Source organism: Siphateles boraxobius, unplaced genomic scaffold, assembly GCF_051911475.1.
Source record: "Siphateles boraxobius isolate OS27281-9 unplaced genomic scaffold, OSU_SipBor_1 47, whole genome shotgun sequence".
Taxonomy (NCBI): domain Eukaryota; kingdom Metazoa; phylum Chordata; class Actinopteri; order Cypriniformes; family Leuciscidae; genus Siphateles; species Siphateles boraxobius.
In genome coordinates, this window is record NW_027509108.1 from 2,314,293 (window position 1) to 2,338,119 (window position 23,827).

The 23,827-nt window shown below is 42.4% G+C and overlaps 2 protein-coding genes across 3 annotated transcripts in view; one reads left to right on the forward strand and one right to left on the reverse strand.

Moving 5' to 3' along the window:
* Nucleotides 1-4,834, reverse strand: part of LOC143710408 (B-cell receptor CD22-like) — a 35,421-nt gene extending 30,587 nt beyond the window's left edge. Inside the window, exons 1-4 of the mRNA XM_077201356.1 lie at nucleotides 4,774-4,834; nucleotides 3,764-4,105; nucleotides 3,416-3,665; nucleotides 566-567 (exon numbers count right to left, since the gene is read on the reverse strand). Coding sequence (XP_077057471.1) covers nucleotides 566-567; nucleotides 3,416-3,665; nucleotides 3,764-4,105; nucleotides 4,774-4,834 — 655 coding nt within the window. The remainder of the gene's footprint in view (nucleotides 1-565; nucleotides 568-3,415; nucleotides 3,666-3,763; nucleotides 4,106-4,773) is intronic.
* An 8,053-nt stretch (nucleotides 4,835-12,887) lies between these two features.
* The window catches only part of LOC143710407 (B-cell receptor CD22-like), a 60,205-nt gene continuing 49,265 nt past the window's right edge, over nucleotides 12,888-23,827 (forward strand). Inside the window, exon 1 of one of the 2 annotated variants that reach the window (XM_077201355.1) lies at nucleotides 12,888-13,016. The gene's annotated coding sequence lies outside the window, so the exon portion shown is untranslated. The remainder of the gene's footprint in view (nucleotides 13,017-23,827) is intronic. The other variant, XR_013194545.1, reaches the window with a different exon arrangement.

Below are 23,827 nucleotides of genomic sequence, written 5' to 3' on the forward strand. Positions count from 1 at the left end.
GAGGTTATGTATTAATACAAAATAAATACTTAATAAAAAATAGATGCCTACTTAAATAAAAAAGTTTTAACTTTTACTTTACTCTTTTACTAACTCTTTCAAACTCCTTTGAAAACAAATTGCCTCAAAACATATAAAATAGACTATTTGCTAAAATAATGACAAAACTGAGAAATCAGAAACGTAATAAGAGCAAGGGTTCAACAATGACAATTATTGTTGAAAACTGTAAAAATATGATTATTTCTCAACTGTCTCAATACAGTGTAACTGTCCTCAAAATCTTTTTTATTATTATTATTGTAACAAACTTTGTTGGATTGTACATGACAGAATCCAACAAAGTCTGTTACTATAATACCGGTAATGATGTACTGGCGCTCGTTGTATGTGTTTATGCAATCTATTTTTCCCCTCGGGGCTTGCCGTAGATAGGAATGGGTCGTGCGCACTTGGTACTGGAGTGTCGCGGGTTTTTGCTGTTAGTGATCTGATGTGTGGTATAATAAAGTGGAGAAGAGTTCAAACTGCTATGTTTATTATTTATTCAAACTGCTAATCTTACACCTAGAAGGTTAAGTTCCCCTGCGGCTATTTTCTCCAACTTAAACCGATACCGTGACTATGCGCAGTTGCGCAAGAATTGTCTATGCACTCGCGAGGTGTCTAGATTATGTGCATGACTTAAACGCTGGCAGACACAGCAGCAGTTGTTGGCAGGTATATTGATCTTGAAATCAGAATTTTCTTGTCTTGAATTATTCATTCGTTCATTTATGTCACTTGTTTGAGTCATCTAAAAAAAAATAAAAAAAATTAAACCCGATTGGGGGGCCCCCTTGGTGGCCAGGGGGCCCAAAGCAGCCGTTTAGTTCGCTTATGCCTCGGGCCGGCCCTGATTGCAAGTTCTTAGCAACACCATCCGGTGGCCTGGTGTGCGGCCGCAGCCCGCTTGTAGGCTACAGCCTCTCTACTCCGTAAATAAATCCATCGATCCGCAAATCTTGTTATTTTGAGTTCTTAAATGGTCTAGTGGTAGATCTTTTGCCAAGTGTGTCAGAGGTTACGGGTTCTACTCGTATAGTTTTTTTTTCTCTCATCAAAACTGAATATGTTCATAAGTGGTTACAGTCTATATCAAGCAGGGACACGTTTGTGTGCATTTTATTTTGTGATTTCACCAGAATGAATAGAGAGTCTCCGCAACGGCGATAGATTGAAGCGCGCGTTCGAGTGAAGACTGCGTGAGCCACAAGAGAACACTGTATCCATGATGACACTGATAGCAGTGGCAACGAGCGCTCAGCTTGATTTGAAAAACAACAATTTTAGCGCTAGATCTCTTATTTAATAGCAAAATAAATGAATGCTCTGCTAGTTAACTGGAGATGTTTTATTTATTTGTATTAGGTACATCCGTGCCTCAATGTTTTAAAAAGTGTTGGGGGACAATATCGTGGTGGGACACGACTTCACTGGATCTAAACAAATCAATCTAACACATAAATCACACTCTGTCCTCATTTTGCCGGTGACGCATGCGCACGGGGCGCGCGGGAGGGCGTGTTCGCTTTCTATACGTAAGAAAGCCGACCGCGATCTCAAAGAAGAGAGCTGCATACAATTTTTATCCGCTGCGAGAGCCGGGATCGAACACGGGTCTCTGGCGCAAAAGCTGTGGGTTTCGCCACTGAGACACAGGGGAGAAATTACATCAGCTTCAGTTAGCGCGAGTAGATAAAGAGAGCATCATCACAGTTTCTGTGTGTCGGCGTTTGTTTGCAGGCGTGCGTGTTATATAGCAGGCTCATGCAGCAATATTGACATTACCAGCCGCTCGAATTAAGTGGGGCTGAGAAATGTTTGAGAAATGGGGGATAGTCCGGCCTCGGCGGGGCTAAAACACACTCTTTCCTCATTTTGCCGGTGATGCATGCGCACGGGGCGCACGGGAGGGCGTGTTCGCTTTCTGTACGTAAGAAAGCTGGCCGCAATCTCAGAGAAGAGAGCTGCATAAGGTTTTTATCCGCTGCGAGAGCCGGGATCGTACACGGGTCGCTGGCGCGAAAGCTGTAGGTTTCGCCACTGAGCCACAGGGAGAAACAACATCAGCTTTAGTTAGCGCAAGCAGATAAAGAGAGCCTCATCACAGTTTCTGTGCGTCGGCGTTTGTTTGCAGGCGTGCGTGTTATACAACAGGCTCATGCAGCAATATTGACATTACCAGCCGCTCGAATTAAGAGGAGCTGAGAAATGTTTGAGAAATGGGGGATAGTCTGGCCTCGGCGGGACTAACACACTCTTTCCTCATTTCGCCGGTGACGCATGAGGGACGGGGTAGCTGTCTTGTAACGTAAAGAAAGCTAGCCGCGGTTAGAACAGCTGTCAGCGGCGCGTCCTCATCCATATCAAGCGCCTCGTCCCCTGAGGCGGCGGCAGCGCGGGCGGGAGCCGGCGGCTGCGCGTCCGGGAGGGAGGGCGGAGAAGGAGAGATAGACGCTCGAGGGAGAGTCCGGCGGTGGCCACCGGCTCCGGCAGCCTTTGAGAACGGCGCATCTTTGCGCGGTCCTGCAAAGGGCGGAGTGACAGCTAGAGGGTTGAAAACTTCGAGCCGAGCCCGCAGGGTCGACATCAGAAGTGCGTCGCTGAGCTCACAAACCCCCGAGAGGGCAAGAGCTGCGTGTTCCTGGCCCAGACAGAGAGCGCAGATCACATGGCGAATCCGTCGCTGAGCGGGGCTCTGCACAAGCCGCAGGAAGTGCGAGGCATCTTGAAAAAGACGCTCGCTGCTCTTTAAGACAGTAAGTTTTGCAAGAAAGGATATGTCGCCAGATAGCGTAGCTCGCATGGATGGCTGAAGGTGGCGAAGACGGCCGGCTTCTTCAAGCGTTGTCCTAAGCTGGCTTGTCGCTTCCTCGACGGCGGCGGCTTCTCTCTAGATCCAGCGATGCAAAGGCTTCGCTGAAGAGATGAAAATCAGAGAATCAGCCTACGGCGGGCTTTGACGCTGTGAAGGCACGAAGCGCCTTCATTGGACGTGACGTCACGTCGGGTTCAGTGATAGGCTGCTGCAGTTCCCGCAGGGCAGCCTATGAGCACGCTAGACAGCCTGCTCTAGGTCTGCTAGCTGCCGCACTGTGTTGACAATGGATACAAAAATGAAGGATAATTTTTTGGCTTCAATATCTCGAAAAGATGAATCTTTCCCGTAGCGTAAGCTATACTTACGCAATACGAGAGAACCTCTCGTAAGAGAACTGTTGTTTTTGAGACACATGATATAAATCTGTTGGTTTTCATCAAGATTTTAGTGGAAACACAAGAGCTCCCACGAAACTCACTAATCATTTATTAGCGTCGTCTTAAACTCTGCTAGCTTTTTAAAGAAAGAGACTAAGTGAATCTGTACTCAAACATGACATTGAGCAGAACAGCAGGAGAGATGTGAGTGTGTCCGTCTACAGCACAGCTATATCTGCCTGAATCCTCTCTTCTGACTGACTGCAGCAGGAGTTCATTGTTTCTGTCTCTTCTCTCAGTTAATGGCTGTGAGTTTCTGTACCAGATGTGTGTTGCTCTGTCAGTCAGAGTGCAGCTGCTTTTACATGTCAGACTGACTGAATCTCCCTCTGTCACTCTCTCAGGAGACTCCACCTGAAGATCTGAACACAACACACACATTATATCTAGTGCTGCTGTCATACACTGATTATTATTCAACATAATGCACAGAAGAAGAGATAAACCTCATCAAAGTCTCCTGTGACAGTAAGAGTCACTCCTGGTTTACCAGTCCATTTTCCATCAGGATTATCAGTGATGAATCTGAAATAGTACATGTGTGAATCGTTCAGTGTCACATGACTCAGTCTGATGTTGCAGTTCTGCTGTTTATCTCCCAGATACTGAAGTCTCTGACTGTATTCAGTGTCCTTAGACAGATCTGGAGGCTCTTTACCCATTACATGTTTTTTGGTCCATAACACTTTCTTGATCTGATGTCCAGTAGGGTATTTATAAGTGCATCTCATTATCACTGTTGAGTCCTTTAGTGCACAGATGTGTGAAGGACTGTAACTCACACCCCAAGCATCACTAGAAACCCCTGAAACAATATTCATCAAGATGAAAATGTTGTTTTATCAGTTATACTGGGCCATGAAAACATGACAATATAAAAGGATATATACGATTTTCTTCTAACAATCTATTCAGTGATCAATGAAAATAAATTATCTCAGTGTGAATTACTTTATCAACTTTTATGGAGGAAAGAAAAGAAGAAGTAAATGTACAGAGACAGGGGAGTGAAGAGAACCAATAAATTGGCCAAAACAACTAGCTGCACCAATAAATCATGGTAAATGACACAATAAATATTTAACACACACATTCACTTCCGAGAAAATGAGTCGAAAATATGTTTTGAAAATCACAATGCACTTATTGTGATGCAAGTGTTTTTTACACCCATCACTCCAAGCTAAACTCAAGAGTTGGCAGCCCTGATCTGGTGCTACAGTGATTATTGTCCAATCAAATTCTCTGAACAATGAGAAAGTCCCTCCCCTAAACCATGTGACACTGACTAGCAAGTAGCAAAAGACTATTGGACATGTCTAAAAGGGACAAGCGTTTGACATGTTCAACACACACTTCCTGTTTCAGAGAGAAATATGTGAGTACAGGACAGAAGAAAGTGCAGATCAGCCGCTCATGACGCCTTAAATAAAACATCAGAGAGTTTCTAATGTGAATGTAAGAGAGACTCACCGTGAATCATGAGAAGAAAGATCAGAGGAAGAGGAGGAGCCATTCTGACCGACATCAGCATAAAATATATCTATAATACAGCATTAATATAATCATCAGCATAAACTACAGCATTAATATAATCATCAGCATAAAATATATCTATAATACAGCATTAATATAATCATCAGCATAAAATACCGCATTAATATAATCATCAGCATAAAATATATCTATAATACAGCATTAATATAATCATCAGTGTAAAATATATCTATAATACGGCATTAATATAATCATCAGCATAAAATATATCTATAATACAGCATTAATATAATCATCAGCATAAACTACAGCATTAATATAATCATCAGCATAAAATATAGATATAATACAGCATTAATATAATCATCAGCATAAAATATATCTATAATACAGCATTAATATAATCATCAGCGTAAAATATATCTATAATACAGCATTAATATAATCATCAGCGTAAAATATATCTATAATACAGCATTAATATAATCATCAGTGTAAAATATATCTATAATACGGCATTAATATAATCATCAGCATAAAATATATCTATAATACAGCATTAATATAATCATCAGCGTAAAATATATCTATAATACGGCATTAATATAATCATCAGCATAAAATATATCTATAATACAGCATTAATATAATCATCAGCATAAAATATATCTATAATACAGCATTAATATAATCATCAGCGTAAAATATATCTATAATACAGCATTAATAGCATTAATATAATCATCACTTAAACAATATGTAAATCACCATATTCTTAACATTTCTCATGTAAAGACGCATGTTATATGACAATAATCATCAGTTTTATTTAAGCAAGAGTGTGTTTGTCTTACCGTGTTGAAGCTCATCAGATCAACAGCAACCAAATGACTGACTGTTTTAACACAAGCACTTTTAGCTTTGTGTGGTTTAACACTGTTTATTAACACCCAGAGACAGAAATATCACTGTCCCTCCCTCAACAAGAGAACAACATTACTGAACTAAAACTAAATAAAGAAAAAATTATGATCTTTTTCAGTAAGTTGAAGATGAATAATTGTGAAGATGAATGATGGTGATTGACAGGTTAGGCTCATCACGGTGTATGTCAGTCGCAGGAGATGGTGACCTCTGGTGGCAGTTTGAGGGATTGAACAAGCACATATGAGACGAGATGTGTCAGACTGCAGAACTATATACGTGACAGCAGTTTCAGGCCTGCAGCTTCAGACCCAACAGGAGCTGGCGATCACCTGAAGCCTGCTTTATACCAGAGATGGTCTTTTTACTGGGAGATACCAGGATCTGTGGCTCTACCACTGGAAAAAGTGTAACGCTAACTTGGATCACGTGTGCCTTGATAACCAATCACATTAAAGCCTTGACGTCATTAAGGCTGTGTCTGAAATCGCCCCATATGCCCTTAAATAAGCCACTATTTGAGGGAACAGTCATTTGTAGTGGTGTCCGAAACCACAGACACCCATAGGGATGCATTGACCGGTTTGATACTTACCACTCTACTTGCAGTTTGCAGAGTTCTGCTTTGACTTCCTCATGCAATGACTGGTTTTATTTTGGGCTTCAAGAGAGGTTGGTGTGTGAAAGCAGCTAAACACCTTCAAACAGTGTTGGCCATTCTAGTTGCCAGGGACAAGTGACAGTCAGCCCTCTTGTTGTCCAGCAGAGAAAAGTCCAGGCACATACATATGTCCAGTCCGCGGATATTGCTGCAAATGTGAAATGGGAAGTTAGACAAAGCTTTGTTGCCATACTGGACGCATGTATAAGACCAATAACTTAAATTGCTGAACTAACATATCCAAACAAATTCAAAGAGGGTGTCTAGAGGGGCAAGTGTGGCAGGAAACCTTCATAAGTGTCCATATTGGATAGCGAGACTTTAGACATTGTGACCACATGGTGAGATCACTGTGAGACAAATTGTTGACAAGGGAGGAATATCTTTAACCCTCTAGGGTCGGTTAATAACAGTGCATGTAGAAAACCATGTTGACTGAATGGATAATGTTGTAGCTTTAGCATGTGGGTTCCGCTGTGAAGGAGCTTGAACTGGAGCAAATGACGCCATTTTGCAAAGTGGTTCAGCTTTTAACAGCGTTGACATATTTGTCCCCGTGCCAGAAAGTCAAGGTCACGTGATGAGAATGTAGTCGACCACAATTTCCACATCGGCTCTGAACTGGAGGGTTAATTGTTTGTTCGCACTCGAAGATTTATGCCCCTGCCCCGTGAACTTGTGTGCGTTGTTAATTTAGCAGCGCATTGGGAAGCAGACTCGATTTGAGAGGCCTAAATTACAGCTTTCTCTAAAGTGAGATGATCATCTTCCAATAGCAGCCGCCCCCGAACGAGTGTATTGGGGGGTTTATTCTCAATTAACTAATCACGTATCATCTCGTCTAAAAGAGTACCAAAACAGCACATCTTTGTGTTGTCAACGTATAGTGAAATCGTCGGAACAGCAGAAATATTTGATCACAATTTCGATCTGTGTCAACGCAGCAGTGCTATCATCCATGCGGACGTGTGCAAAACACTTCTAGTATGGCCATTTTCTGCTTCATCGGGACAGCATTGAGGCCCATCGCTAACAGGTACGTTTCAAAGGGATGTTTTCCATTGCTCCCATGGGAGCGTAGGCTCGCCGGGATGGGGCAAAAAGAGGCTTGGGGGAGATAACGACAGCATGGGAAAATCATCTGCCATTCTCATCGCCAATTGTTCTTTATCTGTAAATTTGACTCGTACTTGAGCTTATTTTACTTCTTTATTGTTCTCATCACCTCGTTTCCCATCATGGAAACTGCAAAGATGTAAGTTAAATTCATGTTTTTGATTATGTCATTTTTATCAGATGCAGTTTATAAAGAACAGGACAGGTTTATTTTAATCTTCATTGTTCTGCTGGGTAAACCTGGATCAGGAAAGAGTTCAACAGGAAACACTTCCCTGGTTAGAAGTTCATTCCTCTGATTATAACTGAAACATGAGGGGAATGTGGAAGCTTCTACAAACCTGGACTGTTTTTCTCACGTCAGGTTTGAGTTTGACATGGGTCATGTTCTGATCCCTACGTTCATATGAAAGTTTAAGTTTTGATTTCATGTGAGAAATGAGTTTTCATATGAGTTTTCATTTGATTTCTTCATCCTCATTTTCTTAACTTACATCAGCCTCATACCTGATTATCAAACGTTTTATACTCTGCATTTGTGTTCATTTAGCACACTTTCCCATTGACACACACACACACACACAGACTCCTGATTTACTTTTTTCTTTAAATCAGGACATTTCTCGCAGAACTCTGTTTACTTTCAGTTTCACTTTGAAAAAAAAAAAGATTAAAATATTTCTTTCTTATCATTTCCCATGAAGAAAACAGAAGAAACTCACACATGGATAAGATGAAACTAATTTGTTTTCGTTTGAAAATGCATATTTTTCTCTCCGTTTTGGCCTTCCGTCCACACCACACGTTTGTGGTTTGTGGTGATATTAGATGAACGCAAGTGTACCAGGGTTTGATATAATCAAGTTGAACCAGACCAGCGCTGCAGGGGAACCAGGAACAATCGCGCTCGGACTCGGACCGCAGCAAACGTGCCCAGTGTGAAAATACCCTAAGAATTAGACATGATATAATGGAAGCTTGTTTCCTTCACAGATAAAAAAAACAAAACAAAAAAAAACATATTTGCGACTTTCTATCTACCTTCAGGGCTTACGGCATTGCTTTGTATCAGTAAGTCTAACTATTTAGATATTACAGTGTAAAATCAGAAACATATGGAATAGTTATACTGTGTTTCAGTGAGTCTCTCGTCCATCAGATGTGAAATTATGAAAAACAAACGGAGGAAGCAGGAGGTCAGACATGTTTCCCCATGAACTGTAAATGTTTGCCTGCTTCTATTTCAGGCTTTATTTGCCTCTTTCTGCATCAAGACATTCAGATCCGCATGAAACCTTTCAAGAATGCAACTTTAACAAACCTTTAAACATTTTTTTTTTTTTAAATGGACGAACCAAACAAAAACTCAAAACAATGAAATTGAGGCACAAGCAAAGAAAAATAAGGGCTGGAAAAATCAACCTGGAAATCCTGAAACAATAATGCAATAGTGAGAACAATCAGCAATAGAACAATTCAACACTAAACCCCTAAACAGGATTCAGTGCCAGATTTGCTGCAATTTCATTAAACTCACATAAAAACCATAGGGCCCTATTTTAACCATCTAAGCACATGGTCTAAAGCCCAGGCGCAAGTGCACTTAGGACGTGACCCAATCCACGTTTGCCAGTGTAACGACGGGAAAAATGGTCGGCGCGCGTCCCTGTTCTCTCAATGAGTAATGGGTGTGTTTCACAACGTGAAATAAACCAATCAGAGTCTCATCTCCCATCCCCTTTAAAAGACAGTTGCGCTCGCGCCACGGCGGATTCGCTATTTACATGACGGACTTTACAAGCGGAAAGACTGAACGCATCTCCAGAGTGCAAACGGATCTGCTCGTGCTCGAGCAGTGTAACAGAAACTCTACAGAATACACACATTGACCAAAAAATAAAACAACATCAAAAAAACAACACAGATAAATAACAATATAAGAACAGACGATAAGATATTTATTTTTTAAAGAAAGAAAAGAAAAGAAAGACCTTATAATTTGAAATATATATCCTTTGGGGTTGTTTATTGTTTTAAGGTATTCAATAATTTAACACCCTTTCTCTCGTCCCCCTGCTCTCCTCTCCTACCTATCCTATAAATAATAACAGTGATAATCAAGTAATATGACTTTATGATTAATATGTGCAGTATCTGTGCACATCCCCGGGTGAAGGACGGTGCACCTCCCATAGGGGCAGTCCCGCCCAGATGCCCACACCCAACCCAACCTAAAGCAACCTAAAGCAACCCAACCCAACCCAACATAGCCCAGCCCAACCCAACCCAACCCAACCCCTGGACAGCATACCCGCTACAACTTATAATTCCTTTCCTCCCCCTCTGTAAGACAAATAATGTATGCAGCGCATACAACAAACGTTTTTTTTTTTCTTTTTTTTTTCATCCTCCGGCTATCCCTACACATCCCACCGTTGTCCGTTGGTGGCGATGAGATGTGATAATGCTTTGGACTTTCAATATGGGATTGTGTGTCCTCTCATGCAGGACTTGGCACTCACTGTGACTTAGGGCGGTCCACACATTCCCCAAATAGAGGAGGAAAGGACCCCACATGGAAAAAGGAGAAGGTCTTGCTGACCTCATTAAAGACGAGTATACCTTACCAGAGGCCCAGTGAACAAGGACCCGAGTCAGGCCGGCCAACACATCTAAACCTCTGTTCATTCTCAGTAAGAACTTTTGTAGTCGTCTGACAGAAATAAAATCAAACTGGTTAGTAATAATTGAAGAATGTAATGCTGTTTGTTTCTGAGTTGTTTAATCAATGATTTTGGAGTTAATGACTTTTTGGTTCAAAACCATGTTAATTTCAGCCCTGCATCGTCTCTGCTTGAAAGATGTCAAAACGGATGTGATTCACCGACATAGAAATAAAGTAAGATTTATTCTACTTATTTAAGATTTATTTACGATCCTGTTGTACATAAAGCAAGACTGATTTTTATTGTTTCAATGTTTATTCGATGTAAAATAAGTGATTTGATTTATGTTGAACAAATATTGATTTTATGTTCATATTGATCTATTTTTCATCATTGAAATAACATTATTTCAGGGTGCAAACCTGATAAAAAATCAATGTTAAGTTTCAACCTTGAGTCAATGTTGGTCTGCTATCAGGGATGTGATAGACATTCTCAGTAAATTGAATCGGAGGGGAAGGAAGGGAGGAGGGACGGGGGTGTATGTATAGGTAGTTGAGCTTGGGCAAGGAAATGTCCTGTGCTCTTTTTTTGAGATCTATTCTCCAGGGCTGCATTTTTTTTTGTTTAATTGCAGGGGGCTTGATCTCAGCATCTCCATCTCCTCTGCATCTCCATCTCCATCTCCTCTGCATCTCCATCTCCATCTCCATCTCCTCTCCATCTCCATCTCCATCTCCATCTCCATCTCCATCTCCATCTCCTCTCCATCTCCATCTCCATCTCCATCTCCTCTGCATCTCAATCTCCATCTCCTCTCCATCTCCTCTGCATCTCCATCTCCATATCCTCTCCATCTCCTCTCCATCTCCTCTCCATCTCCATCTCCTCTCCATCTCCATCTCCATCTCCTCTGCATCTCCATCTCCATCTCCTCTGCATCTCCATCTCCTCTGCATCTCCATCTCCTCTGCATCTCCATCTCCATCTCCATCTCCATCTCATCTCCATCTCCTCTGCATCTCCATCTCCTCTGCATCTCCATCTCCTCTGCATCTCCACCTCCTCTGCATCTCCATCTCCTCTGCATCTCCATCTCCTCTGCATCTCCTCTGCATCTCCATCTCCTCTGCATCTCCATCTCCTCTGCATCTCCATCTGCATCTCCATCTCCATCTCCTCTGCATCTCCATCTCCTCTGCATCTCCTCTCCATCTCCATCTCCTCTCCATCTCCATCTCCTCTGCATCTCCATCTCCTCTGCATCTCCATCTCCATCTCCATCTCCGCTGCATCTCCATCTCCTCTGCATCTCCATCTCCATCTCCTCTGCATCTCCATCTCCTCTGCATCTCCATCTCCATCTCCATCTCCATCTCCATCTCCTCTGCATCTCCATCTCCTCTGCATCTCCATCTCCATCTCCTCTGCATCTCCATCTCCTCTGCATCTCCATCTCCATCTCCTCTGCATCTCCATCTCCTCTGCATCTTCATCTCCATCTCCTCTGCATCTTCATCTCCATCTCCATCTCCTCTGCATCTCCATCTCCTCTGCAACTTCATCTCCTCTCTATCTTCATCTCCATCTCCATCTTTGCGAGCCTCATCCTTTCTCAACCACTTGAACAATACAAAAAGAGACAATAAACTGCGGTTTTAATGCCTTCAAATTAACAATATACATTAAAAATATACCTTTAAAAAATGTTATGTTAAATCCACTATTGTTTTATACAGAATTGTTATATAGTCTATGCAGTATTTAATGCAATGACATCATATTTTACTTTATATTACAGAAGAATTAAGAGTAATCCCTTTAATTAAATTACAGTATTTAGATTACTTGGTAATTACACCCAACACTGTATAACAGTAATTAAAATGTAAACTTACTCATTGACTAGAGCAACTATTTTCGCCCAAACTAACTCTCTCGATCACCGCTGCTGCCCTGTTGCTCAAAAAAAAATGTTTGCGTACTGCTGGTGAGAAATATGCAGATTTCTTTTTGTCTGGCGCTGTTACCGTGGTGACTCATATCTGCGCTCCATTGATAATGGCTTTTTATAGTTGTGGTGCACACGTTTAACTCAGAGTCAGTCAACTTAGAGTTGATTGAACTTACTCATTTCAGCTGTTCTGAAACCGAAAACTCAGAGTTTCCCATCTCAGGGTAAGTCAACTCAGAGTTCAAGTTTTAACTCAGAGTTGGTTGAACCTCCTTATTGAAACGGGCCCCTGGTGTCTTCAATAATGCTCAATCATCACTCAATTATTCACTTAATTATCTCTTTAACTTCCACACTGCTTCAGTGTTACTTTTAACACTCTGTCCTGTGGACACATGTGCACTGAGGGGTGTTTATTTAACACTGGATTTTGCTGTGTTTACATAGCAATTATTAAATTATTTATTGATAAACCGTTTAAGTTTTAGGAGCTACAGATTTATATCAGATTCATATTGAGTCACTGATGTTAAAGCAACACTTCAAAAACACTGCTGTTTTCAAAGCAATATTGTTTCAGTGGATTTCATTATTTGTGCAGCAAATCTTTTTCACAGATTTGTAGAAGCTGATGATGTCTTTAAATTTCGTTTGGGGTTTATAGCGTTGAATTGTTCTCACAGCTATTGTTTAATTGTTCCAGAATTTCCACGTCTACGCCTCTGCTTTTCCTGGCTTCTGTTTTAACGTCATTGTTTTTCTTTGCGGAGGAGAGAGGTCGAAATGAAGCAGGTAAAAATTAGGAGTTAATGAGGAAAATTCTCTGACCTCCTGTTTTCTCGGTTGGATCTGTTTTCATCATTTTTCCTCTGATAGACGAGAGACTCACTGAAACACGGTAAAACTATTCCATATTTCTCTGTTTTTACTTCATTCGTCACACAACTTTTGTAAAGCACTGGAAAATGTTTTCTGCTGTTCTTGCTTGCATTATTGTAATTGTTCAGCAGTAGTCAATTTTCTGATCTGGAGTCTAGTGAACCATTACATTTGATTTTGAAAAACTTCATCCCTGTTCAGCAGATTAATTGTCGTCGACAAATTATGAATAGCTCATTTCATGAGAAATAAAAAAAGTCCAATGATGTACATTGAGCACATACTGTTTCATATATAGGCTAATATAACATCTTACTAAAAAAACTATCCTATATATCTTGTAAAATCGAATTAGTTAGACATTGAAAAAAGCATGGAAACCGACTGCCTTAAAAAAACATGTAAAGTGAAATAGGAATAGTATCTTGCACTGACAAATGCTTAGTTAGTATAGTTCACTTTCATGAGAGTTCTAGTAACTTAAAAAGAATAAATAATGCTTGATAATTTACTTTAAATAAAAAGTAATTGTTCCTATTGTTGTGTTTTGCATGCTGAATGTTGAAGTCTGTGTGACTCAAACATGATCAATTGCAAGATTATATATTATTATATCAACATAATTATGTTTCACAAGGTGTTTATGACATACATGTTAGCTACAAAGTTGTAAAAGATCATAATTTGACATGATATATAGTAATATTAACATTCATACGTATACGTGTGTGTGTCTCACACACACACACACACACACACACACACACACACACACACATTCCTTTCCTTGTTTTTAAATCAAATAACTCAGATTATTTGTTGCATCACTGCATCAATAGGAAGAGATTTACAATAATATACAGGTGAAACTCGAAAAATTAGAATATCGTGCAAAAGTTATAATTTTGATGATTATGGCTTACAGCTTATGAAAATCCCAAATACAAAATCTCAGAAAATTAGAATATTACATGAAATAATTTTTTTTTTAAAATGACTTAAAATACAGAAATGTCAGCCCTCTGAAAAGTATAATCAAGCATATGTATATACACTAAATATATTAGTTTGACCTTTTAATTTGAATTGCTGAAATACATGAACTATAGCACAATATTCAAATTTTTCGAGTTTCACCCGTAAATGAAGTTGCATCGCTGGATCAATGGGAAGAGATTTACAATAATATAAATGAAGGTCCAAGTGTCCAACCAAAGGGAACACTTATCACCATAATGGTCAGTTCAGACAAAAAGCATTTTAAGAAAATCATCATCAATTTATGAAGTCAGCTTATGTGATGCTCTTTTAAAAAATGCAATTGAATACAATTGAACATTTCAGATGATTTTGGGAAATCAGTGAATGTAAAAGATAACTGCAGAACTGGAGGAAATTGCTGAAAAGTCTATTAAGACTATATTGTGCCATTATGGTGATCAGTGTTTCCTTTAGTTGAACTCTTGAAACTTCCTTTATATTAATGCAATTCTCTTCCTATAGATGCAGTGAAGCAACAATAAATCAGTTATTTGGGTTCAAAGGAAAGTAATTAATAAATATTCTCTATATATCCACGGATGACACATACTATATTTCATGTCAAATAATGATATTTTCAGTTTATTTAGCTAACAATTATGTCATAAAAACCCTCAGAAATGTTTAATTGGGTTGACATAATCTTTCTATATTCGTGACAATATCTTGCAGTTGATCATGCTTGTCACACATTCAGCATGCAAAACACAACGAGTACAATTACATTTTATCTAAAGTAAATTATAGTACTCTCAGTTCTTTTTTAGTTACTAGAACTCTTGTGTTAGTGAACTATACCAACTAAGCATTTGTCAGTACAACATATTCCTATTTTACTTTAATTTGTTGTTTGTTTTTTATCTGTAATTTGCTTGCATTGAAACCACATATTTAAATTTTACTCCCAATCCTCTTCACAACCTTGGCAATAGAATCGCCATTGGCTAGTATAATTGTCGTTTTACTCGCCAGACTGATATAGGCCACAAGTTTATTTTCTTTATCGACAAGAGCTATTACCATCAGAGAGAGAATTGTTGGTGGTCAATAAAGAAGGAAATTAGGATATTAACATTGTTGCTGTTTAATAACAACAATGGCAAATCCATAATGGAAGAGAGAATTAATGATAAATTGAGGTTTTAATCGCAGGTTAAAATTCGAATCCCCAATTTCTTAATCTGTGTTTAAAATTAAGTGGTGCAACACAACTCGATTTAAAATAAAGCCCAGATCAACAAATCCTAGATTAGCTCTAAACTGTGCTTAATTTGATCCTTATTGGTGAAACCCACCCTATATTTTCTTTGGATTGTGTAACTGTGTTTGTAAGACACATGGCAGGAAAACCCAAAAGAGAATGAATCCAAAGGGTTGTTCCATAAAACAAGATTAGAATACAAGCCAGTCTTATTTTGGTTAGTCAGACTTATTGTCAGTTGACTCTGTTTCATAAAGCAAACTTAAAATAGTTCAAACTTAGTTACTCTGGCAACTCATGCCGGGGAACTAACCTGGTCCAGGGCAGGCTAACTGTCCGGCTAAGCCTGAGTTTTTACACGTTCCCCTAACACTGACCGACAGGAACACAATGATGTTACCACTGACTCTCTCGCATACCATTGTTTGACTTTATTAACTACTACTATAATTTCTGCAATGGGGACAAAAACAAAAGTGTTGCGTTAATAATTTTGTTCAGTGTACTTCTACTTTTTTCCTTAAATTTATTTTAAGGCTCGTAAATTTCTCTACCATAAGCCATCTCCAAAGGCATGTCAGAGAATTTGTTAGTACATCCAACCGCCCTCACAACCGCAGACCACGTGTAACCACACCAGCCCAGGACCTCCACATCCAGCATCTTCACCTCCAAGATGGTCTGAGACCAGCCACCCAGACAGCTGCTGCAACAATCGAAATAATTTCTGCAATGGGGACAAAAACAAAAGTGTTGCGTTTATAATTTTGTTCAGTGTACTTCTACTTTTTTCCTATCATTCAAAACTGGGGATTCTTGCTTTCTCAAAAAAAAGTAAAAACTGACCTGTAATTCTCAGTAGCCATTCTGAATAATTATAAATCATCTTTATTAAGTAGCATAGGTCTTATACCCAAAACTATTTTGTATCTTTATTATATTTTGTTTCTTAAAAATGTATTCTATGATTTATTAATGTTATTTTTTTTAAAACAACATAGGCCTAAAATTAAAAACATATATAATAAGTATAATGAGCAATAAGTTCACCGTTCACAACATAATCATCACCTAGATTCAGTTTGCAATCTTTGAGGTGTTATTAATTTTTATACTTTAATATTAATAGCCCTGTAACTATACAGTATTAGATTAAGCAGATTAATTTACAAATTATTATGAATGCATAATAAAACACAAATATTTGAACTACACTGTCATTTAGACACAAAGAGACATGAAAATTCAGCGTATGAATCTCGACAATGATGACGATCAAAAGCTTCATCTGCAATGAATATTGGGTATCTAGTCTTTGAGTGCACTTTGTGTCACGATCCACACTCACGAAGAGAAGGTAAAATCCAATAGTGCAGTATTTATTAAGGGAAATCCAAAACTCATCAACCAGTCCAGGCAGGGGTCATAAACCAAATACACGATCCAAAAACATAAAACAATAAACAAACGAGCACAAAGCAGAAACAGACCTCAGAAGTGGTGTGATGAATAACAACGACTCTGTGATGAACACTAAAACAGACAGGGTATATATACACACAGAACTAACAAGGTGATGGGAAACAGCTGAGTGCAATGAACTGATGAACTGACAGACAGAGGGCTGGGAATTGAAATCAAACGTGAAAGACACTGTGATAACGAGGACCTCTAGTGACAACCCAGGGAACACAAACCAGACACTGTGACATAACCCCCCCTCTACGGAGCGGCTACCAGACGCTCCAAGACCCACAAAAAACAAACAAAACAAGAATCCAGGAGGGAGGTGGAATGGTGGAGGATCAGGGGGAGGGATGGGGGGCCAGGTCCATGGAAGGGAACAGAAATAGGGGGTGATGGTTTAGCCGGCGGCCAGGGCGAAGCAGACGACCCATCGGGCGGCCAGAGCGAAGCAGACGACCCATCGGGCGGCCAGGGCGAAGCAGACGACCCATCGGGCGGCCAGGGCGAAGCAGACGACCCATCGGGCGGCCAGGGGGAAGCAGACGACCCATCGGGCGGCCAGGGCGGTGAAGACCCCTCGGGCGGCCCGGGCAGTGAAGACCCCTCGGGTGGCCATGGCGGTGACGGCCAGGGCGAAGACGACCACTCGGGCGGCCAGGGCGGCGACGACCCCTCGGGCGGCCAGGGTGGAGACGACCCCTCGGGCGGCCAGGGCGGAGACGACCCCTCGGGCGGCCAGACACCGGCTCAGGAATAGACACCGGCTCAGGAACAGACACAAGGACAGTAACAACCACAAGGACAGACACAAACACAGTAACAAACATTGGCTCAGGAGCAGACACTGGCTCCGGCTCAGGAACAGCAGGCTCCGGCTCAGGAACAGCAGGCACTGGCTCCGGCTCAGGAACAGCAGGCACTGGCTCCGGCTCAGGAACAGCAGGCAATGGCTCCGGCTCAGGAACAGCTGGCACTGGCTCCGGCTCAGGAACAGACACTGGCTCCGGCTCAGGAACAGACACGCTCAGGAACAGACACTGGCTCCGGCTCAGGAACAGACACTGGCTCCGGCTCAGGAACAGACACTGGCTCCGGCTCAGGAACAGACACTGGCTCCGGCTCAGGAACAGACACTGGCTCCGTCTCTGGAACAGCAGACACAAGCATGTCTAGAATCCGAGCTAGACGCTCCAGATAGTCTAGATCCAAGAAGGCAGACGGCATTGGCTCTGCCTCCGGTTCTGGAATGGGTACTGGCTCTGCCTCCGGCTCTGGAACCGGCAAAGGCTCTACCTCCGGCTCTGGAACAGGCAATGGCTCTGCCTCCGGCTCTGGAACAGGCACTGGCTCTGCCTCTGGCTCTGGAACGGGCACTGGCTCTGCCTCCCGCTCTGGAACGGGCACTGGCTCTGCCTCCGGCTCTGGAACAGCAGACACTGGTTCCGGCTCTGGAACAGGAGACACTGGTTCCGGCTCTGGAACAGCAGACACAGGCATGTCCAGGATCCGAGCCAGACGCTCCAGATAGTCCAGGTCCAGGAAGGCAGACGGAACGTGAACAGTCTCTGACTGGGCAGACGGAACGTGAATAGTCTCTGACTGGGCAGACGGGACGTGAACAGTCTCGGACTGGGCAGTCGGAACGTGAACAGTCTCTGACTGGGCAGACGGAACGTGAACAGTCTCTGACTGGGCAGACGGGACGTGACCATTCTCTGACTGGGCAGATGTGACGTGAACAATCTCTGATTGGGCAGACGGAACGTGAACAGTCTCTGACTGGGCAGACGGAACGTGAACAGTCTCTGACTGGGCAGACGGAACGTGAACAGTCTCTGACTGGGCAGACGGGACGTGAACAGTCTCTGACTGGGCAGACGGGACGTGAACAGTCTCTGAATTGGTAGACGTGCATTTCTTCCCCCTTTTCCGTCCGCGACAGTGAGATGTTGGCTCTGTGCTGTCCCTTACTGGCCCAGGGTCGAAGGAGGGCCAGGGTGGAGAGTGGTGTTGAACTTACTCTCTACCACCTCCTCCTCTGCGACCTCCCCGGGTCCCACGAAAAATGACTAGACGGGTTCCCTCAAAATAATCTCTCCTCTCCCGCTCAGTGGCTGGGGAAGAGAAGTTTGAAAACATACCGCTGGATTTAGGTCTTGACGGAGCCGTTCTGTCACAATCCACACCCACGAGGAGAAGGAAAATCCAATAGTGCAGTATTTATTAAGGGAAATCCAAAACTCATCAACCAGTCCAGGCAGGGGTCATAAACCAAATACACGATCCAAAAACATAAAACAATAAACAAACGAGCACAAAGCAGAAACAGACCTCAGAAGTGGTGTGATGAATAACAACGACTCTGTGATAAACACTAAAACAGACAGGGTATATATACACACAGAACTAACAAGGTGATGGGAAACAGCTGAGTGCAATGAACTGATTAAATGAGTGACAGACAGAGTGCTGGGAATTGAAGTCAAACGTGAAAGACACCGTGAGAACGAGGACCTTTAGTGACAACCCAGGGAACACAAACCAGACACTGTGACACTTTGACCTCACATTGTGACCTTAGTATGAGCACAAAGTGAGTGCGCTGTGAGGTTACACTTTTAGATCACTGTGAACTCAGATTGAGACCACATCACGAGTATCCTTGGAGCTCATTGTGAGATCTAATTAGACTTACTTTAAAAAAAAATGGTAAACCATTTGCCATAAAACTAAGTAAAGTGAAATAGGAATATTATGTTGTACTGACAAATAATAAGTTAGTATAGTTCACTAATATAAGAGTTCTAGAAACATAAAAAGAACTGAAGAGTACTTGATAATTTACTTTAGATAAAATTTAATAAGTGGGTGCATGCCAATGGCAAAGCCCCAACTGTTACTATTGCGGTTTATTATTAGTGGGTGCTTGCCAAAGGCATAGCCCCAACTGTTACTATTCCTTTTTTTATTCTGCCAAAAGTTTGGCGCGCTACTCCTCCCGCAGCTTTTGCCACACACCCACGAATGAGGCATCATATCGTGCGGATTATTTGGGAATGGTGTGCTATGACTTTTATAAGCGATCGGGGGTACGATGTTCGCCCCAGGGGCAAAAAGCGTCCGAAAAATCCCATTGACTTAACATTGCGACAAACTTTGACGACTCATAGCTCCGAGCGAGGATTTCGCAGAAACATGTGGTTTACCACATTTGAAGAGGCATTCACTTACTATGGTGTAGGACGGCCCATGACATGCATGCGTTTCTCCTACTATGGTAAATATCATGGGGATTTTGTATTGAACATAGCTCTGGATCAAATTGTCATAAAGACAAGGGGGCGGGCTCATTTTACTCAGACGATCAATCAGTCTCTCAGAATCATTGTGAAGCTATCAAGCCACGCCCTAGCAACCATTTAGAGCACCTTAGCAACAAGTTCCTTAGACTTCCATTGAAAGAGATCAAAGGGATATATTTGGGTAGAAGTGTCGTAGAAACAAAAGGGTGGTCTCGCTTGACTCGGGGGAGCAAACAACCAATCATGAATCACCTCAACACTTCCTAGCCCCTCCCTAGCAACCATTGTCGAACACCTTAGCAACCAAAATCCATAGAGGGATATCTTCCATTCTGAATGTCACAGGGGCTTGGGGGTTGGTTTATATCATTCATACTGACAAGCAACCTTTGGAGTTTCATAATTGGCAGCTCTCAAGCCCCTCACTAGCAACTAAATAGAGTACCCTAGCAAAAGTTTAGCAAGACCTATATCTCTGCATCAGAACATCATATAGAGATGGGGGTTGGCTTTTTTGTTCCGGTTGGGAAACAGTCTGTAAATATCACCATGGTAATGGTTTAGAGCTACCTAGCAACCATATTGCAACATATTGAAGCCATATTTCAGCTCCACAACATTGTACAGACATGTTTGTTGGCTCCTATGCAATCATGTACAACACCCTAGCAACCGAGTGGCGATTTTTGCCACTGCAAGCTGTCACAATCTCAGACTCTGTAACCTCACTCTCCAGCCATCAGAGGGCACCCTCGCCTGAATATTGACTCCCTCACCACACTACATTTCCCAATAGCCCCAGTTCTGATTCTAATCATCATGCCCAGCTGTATCTCATTTACTAGGCTTTTTAGCTGCACTGCAAGCAGCTCTCAGTGCGAAGTCTTGTTTTGCTACTGTGAACATTTCTGAGCGTTTATTTCTGTGACTGCCTGATTGTTTTGTTGACCCTGCCCGTTTTGGATATCTCCCTGTCTGCTACCTGCCTACGTTACCTCTGCTTTGTTCTTTGACCTTGACCGTTTACTGCCTGCCCTGATCTTCTGCCTGGTATTGTACTACGATTCAGCCCTGTCTTCACCGCTGTATCTGCTGGTTCTGACCTTTGCCTGTTTGAATATTCTGCTCAATAAATTAAGCTGCAAATGGATCTCTCTGATTCTGATAATTCGCAACAGAAGACTTCGCCTTCTCAAGATCCAGCAGCTATATCAACCTTGACTGCAGCCTTCTCTGCCCAAGCAGGTCAACTCGCTGCCCATCACCATCAGTTGAGTCGTCTCACCTCTTTAACTGAGGAGTTGGTCAAAGAAGTACAAGGGCTTCAAAGGTCGTCATCAGAGCAGTCGCCCACTCAAGCCACAACCGCCGTTCCCCATCCTGCCGAAATTCCACCTACCATGGGTCCTCGTCTCGCGCATCCAGAAAAGTTCAATGGAGATCCTGACAAGTGTAAGGGGTTCATTCTCCAATGCTCTCTATTCATTGCACAACAACCCACACTGTACTCCACCGAAGCTGGTAAGATCGCCTATGTCTGCTCGTTACTCACTGGGAGGGCTTTGGATTGGATAACGGCAGTGTGGAGGGATGATGGAACTGCATTTCCGTCATACAATGTGTTTATCCAACGCTTTCGTGAGGTCTTCGAACATTCTAAGGAGGGGAAAGGTGCTGGCGATCGTCTGCTTCAACTCACGCAGGGTAAAGTTACTGCAGCTGAATATGCTCTTACTTTTCGCACCCTTGCGGCGCAGACTTCCTGGAATAACGACACCCTTAAAGTTGTCTTCCGAAGAGGCTTGAATCACGAACTACAGTCCGAGTTAGCCTGTCGTGATGAGGGTAAAGACCTCGACCAGTTCATAAACCTCACCATTCAAATTGACAACCTCATACGATCTCGCCGAGCGAGCCATCGCCCTATTCCTGCTCTCCGCAACGTCCCAGTTCCCCGAGCGTCAATCCCCGCTCGCACTGAAGAACCCGAGCCCATGCAAATCAACACTTACCATCTGTCTGCAGAGGAGAGAGATCGAAGGATCCTTCGTCACCTGTGTCTGTACTGTGGCGAGACTGGTCATCTTCGTATTGCCTGTCCATCCAGACCACGTCTAACTGCATCTCGACCGGTGTGTCTCAATGTCGATGCATTAAACCCCAACTCATGTGTATCCGTGCCTGTTGTGATCACGGCAAATGGCCAGCAGATTACCACCATTGCTTTAGTGGACTCCGGAGCCGCTGGGAATTTCATATCTGCAGATTTTGCTCAACAACATAACATCTCATTAATTCGTTGTCCCTCTTCTCTCACAGTCGAGGCCATCGATGGACGACCACTAGGCTCAGGTCATGTTTCTCACATCACCCAGGAACTCCATCTACAAACTGGGGCACTCCACCGTGAGATCATACAATTTTACGTCTACCACGCTCCACACACATCTGTGATTTTAGGCCTGCCCTGGCTTCGCAAACATGATCCCCAAATCTCCTGGAGAACCAATCAAATTTCTCGCTGGAGCGATTCATGCCACTCCAAATGCCTTGTCCAGGTCGCTCCATCACCTGTCCGGGTGATAACTTTACCGGTGGGGAGAACCAGCACGAACAATCTTCCTTCCGAATATTACAATCTATCAGAAGCCTTCAGCAAAATAAATGCCTCTAAACTCCCACCTCATCGTGTCAGTGACTGCGCCATTGACTTACTACCAGAGCATACACTTCCCAAGGGTCGTATATTTCCTCTCTCCCAACCTGAATCCGAGTCCATGAGGAAATATATTGAGGAGGAACTCACAAAGGGTTTCATTCGACCTTCCACGTCTCCGGTGTCTGCCGGTTTCTTCTTTGTCCAGAAGAAGGACGGAGGACTCCGACCCTGCATTGACTATCGTGCACTGAATAACATTACTGTCAAGTTCCGCTATCCACTTCCCTTGGTACCAGCCGCCCTGGAGTTGCTCCGCTCCGCGAGGTACTACACCAAACTTGATTTACGTTGTGCGTATAACCTCATTCGTATCAGGGAGGGGGACGAGTGGAAGACGGCCTTCTCCACCAGCACAGGGCACTACGAATACTTGGTCATGCCTTTCGGCCTGGCGAACAGTCCTTCCATCTTCCAGTCGTTCATAAACGACGTGTTCAGAGACATGCTTCAAAAATCAGTTATAGTATACATCGACGACATCTTAATTTACTCTGACACCCTGACTGACCATTTGCAGCATGTTCGAGCCGTTCTCCAGAGGCTTATCCAGCATCAGCTAAACGCGAAACTGGAGAAGTGCGAGTTTCATCAGACTTCCACTACATTCTTGGGGTACGTCATCAGCCCAGGAGTCGCCATGGACGAGGGCAAGGTCAGAGCAGTCCTAGAATGGCCACAACCTACCACCCTGAAAGAACTGCAGCGCTTCCTCGGATTTTCTAACTTTTATCGCCGCTTCATAAGAAACTTCAGTTCAGTGGCAAGCCCACTCACATCCCTGGTGAAGAAGGGAACTCATCGTCTTCCATGTAGTGAGTTGGTCACCCAAGCCTTTAATCAGCTCAAGCAGCATTTCACCACAGCACCCATCCTGCACCATCCTGACCCTGAAAAAATGAATACGAATGAATATGCTAAATCTAATCAATAAAATTGAGGCAACAGATTACAAGCAATATTATTAATTAAATTTAACTAATTAGAATTGAGTAATAATTAACCAAATTAATTCCTTAAAAGTTAACCATTTAAAATGAGTAAAATTTACACATTTTTTTAAACAAAAATATCGGAATAACAGACTGACGTCAAAGATGAAT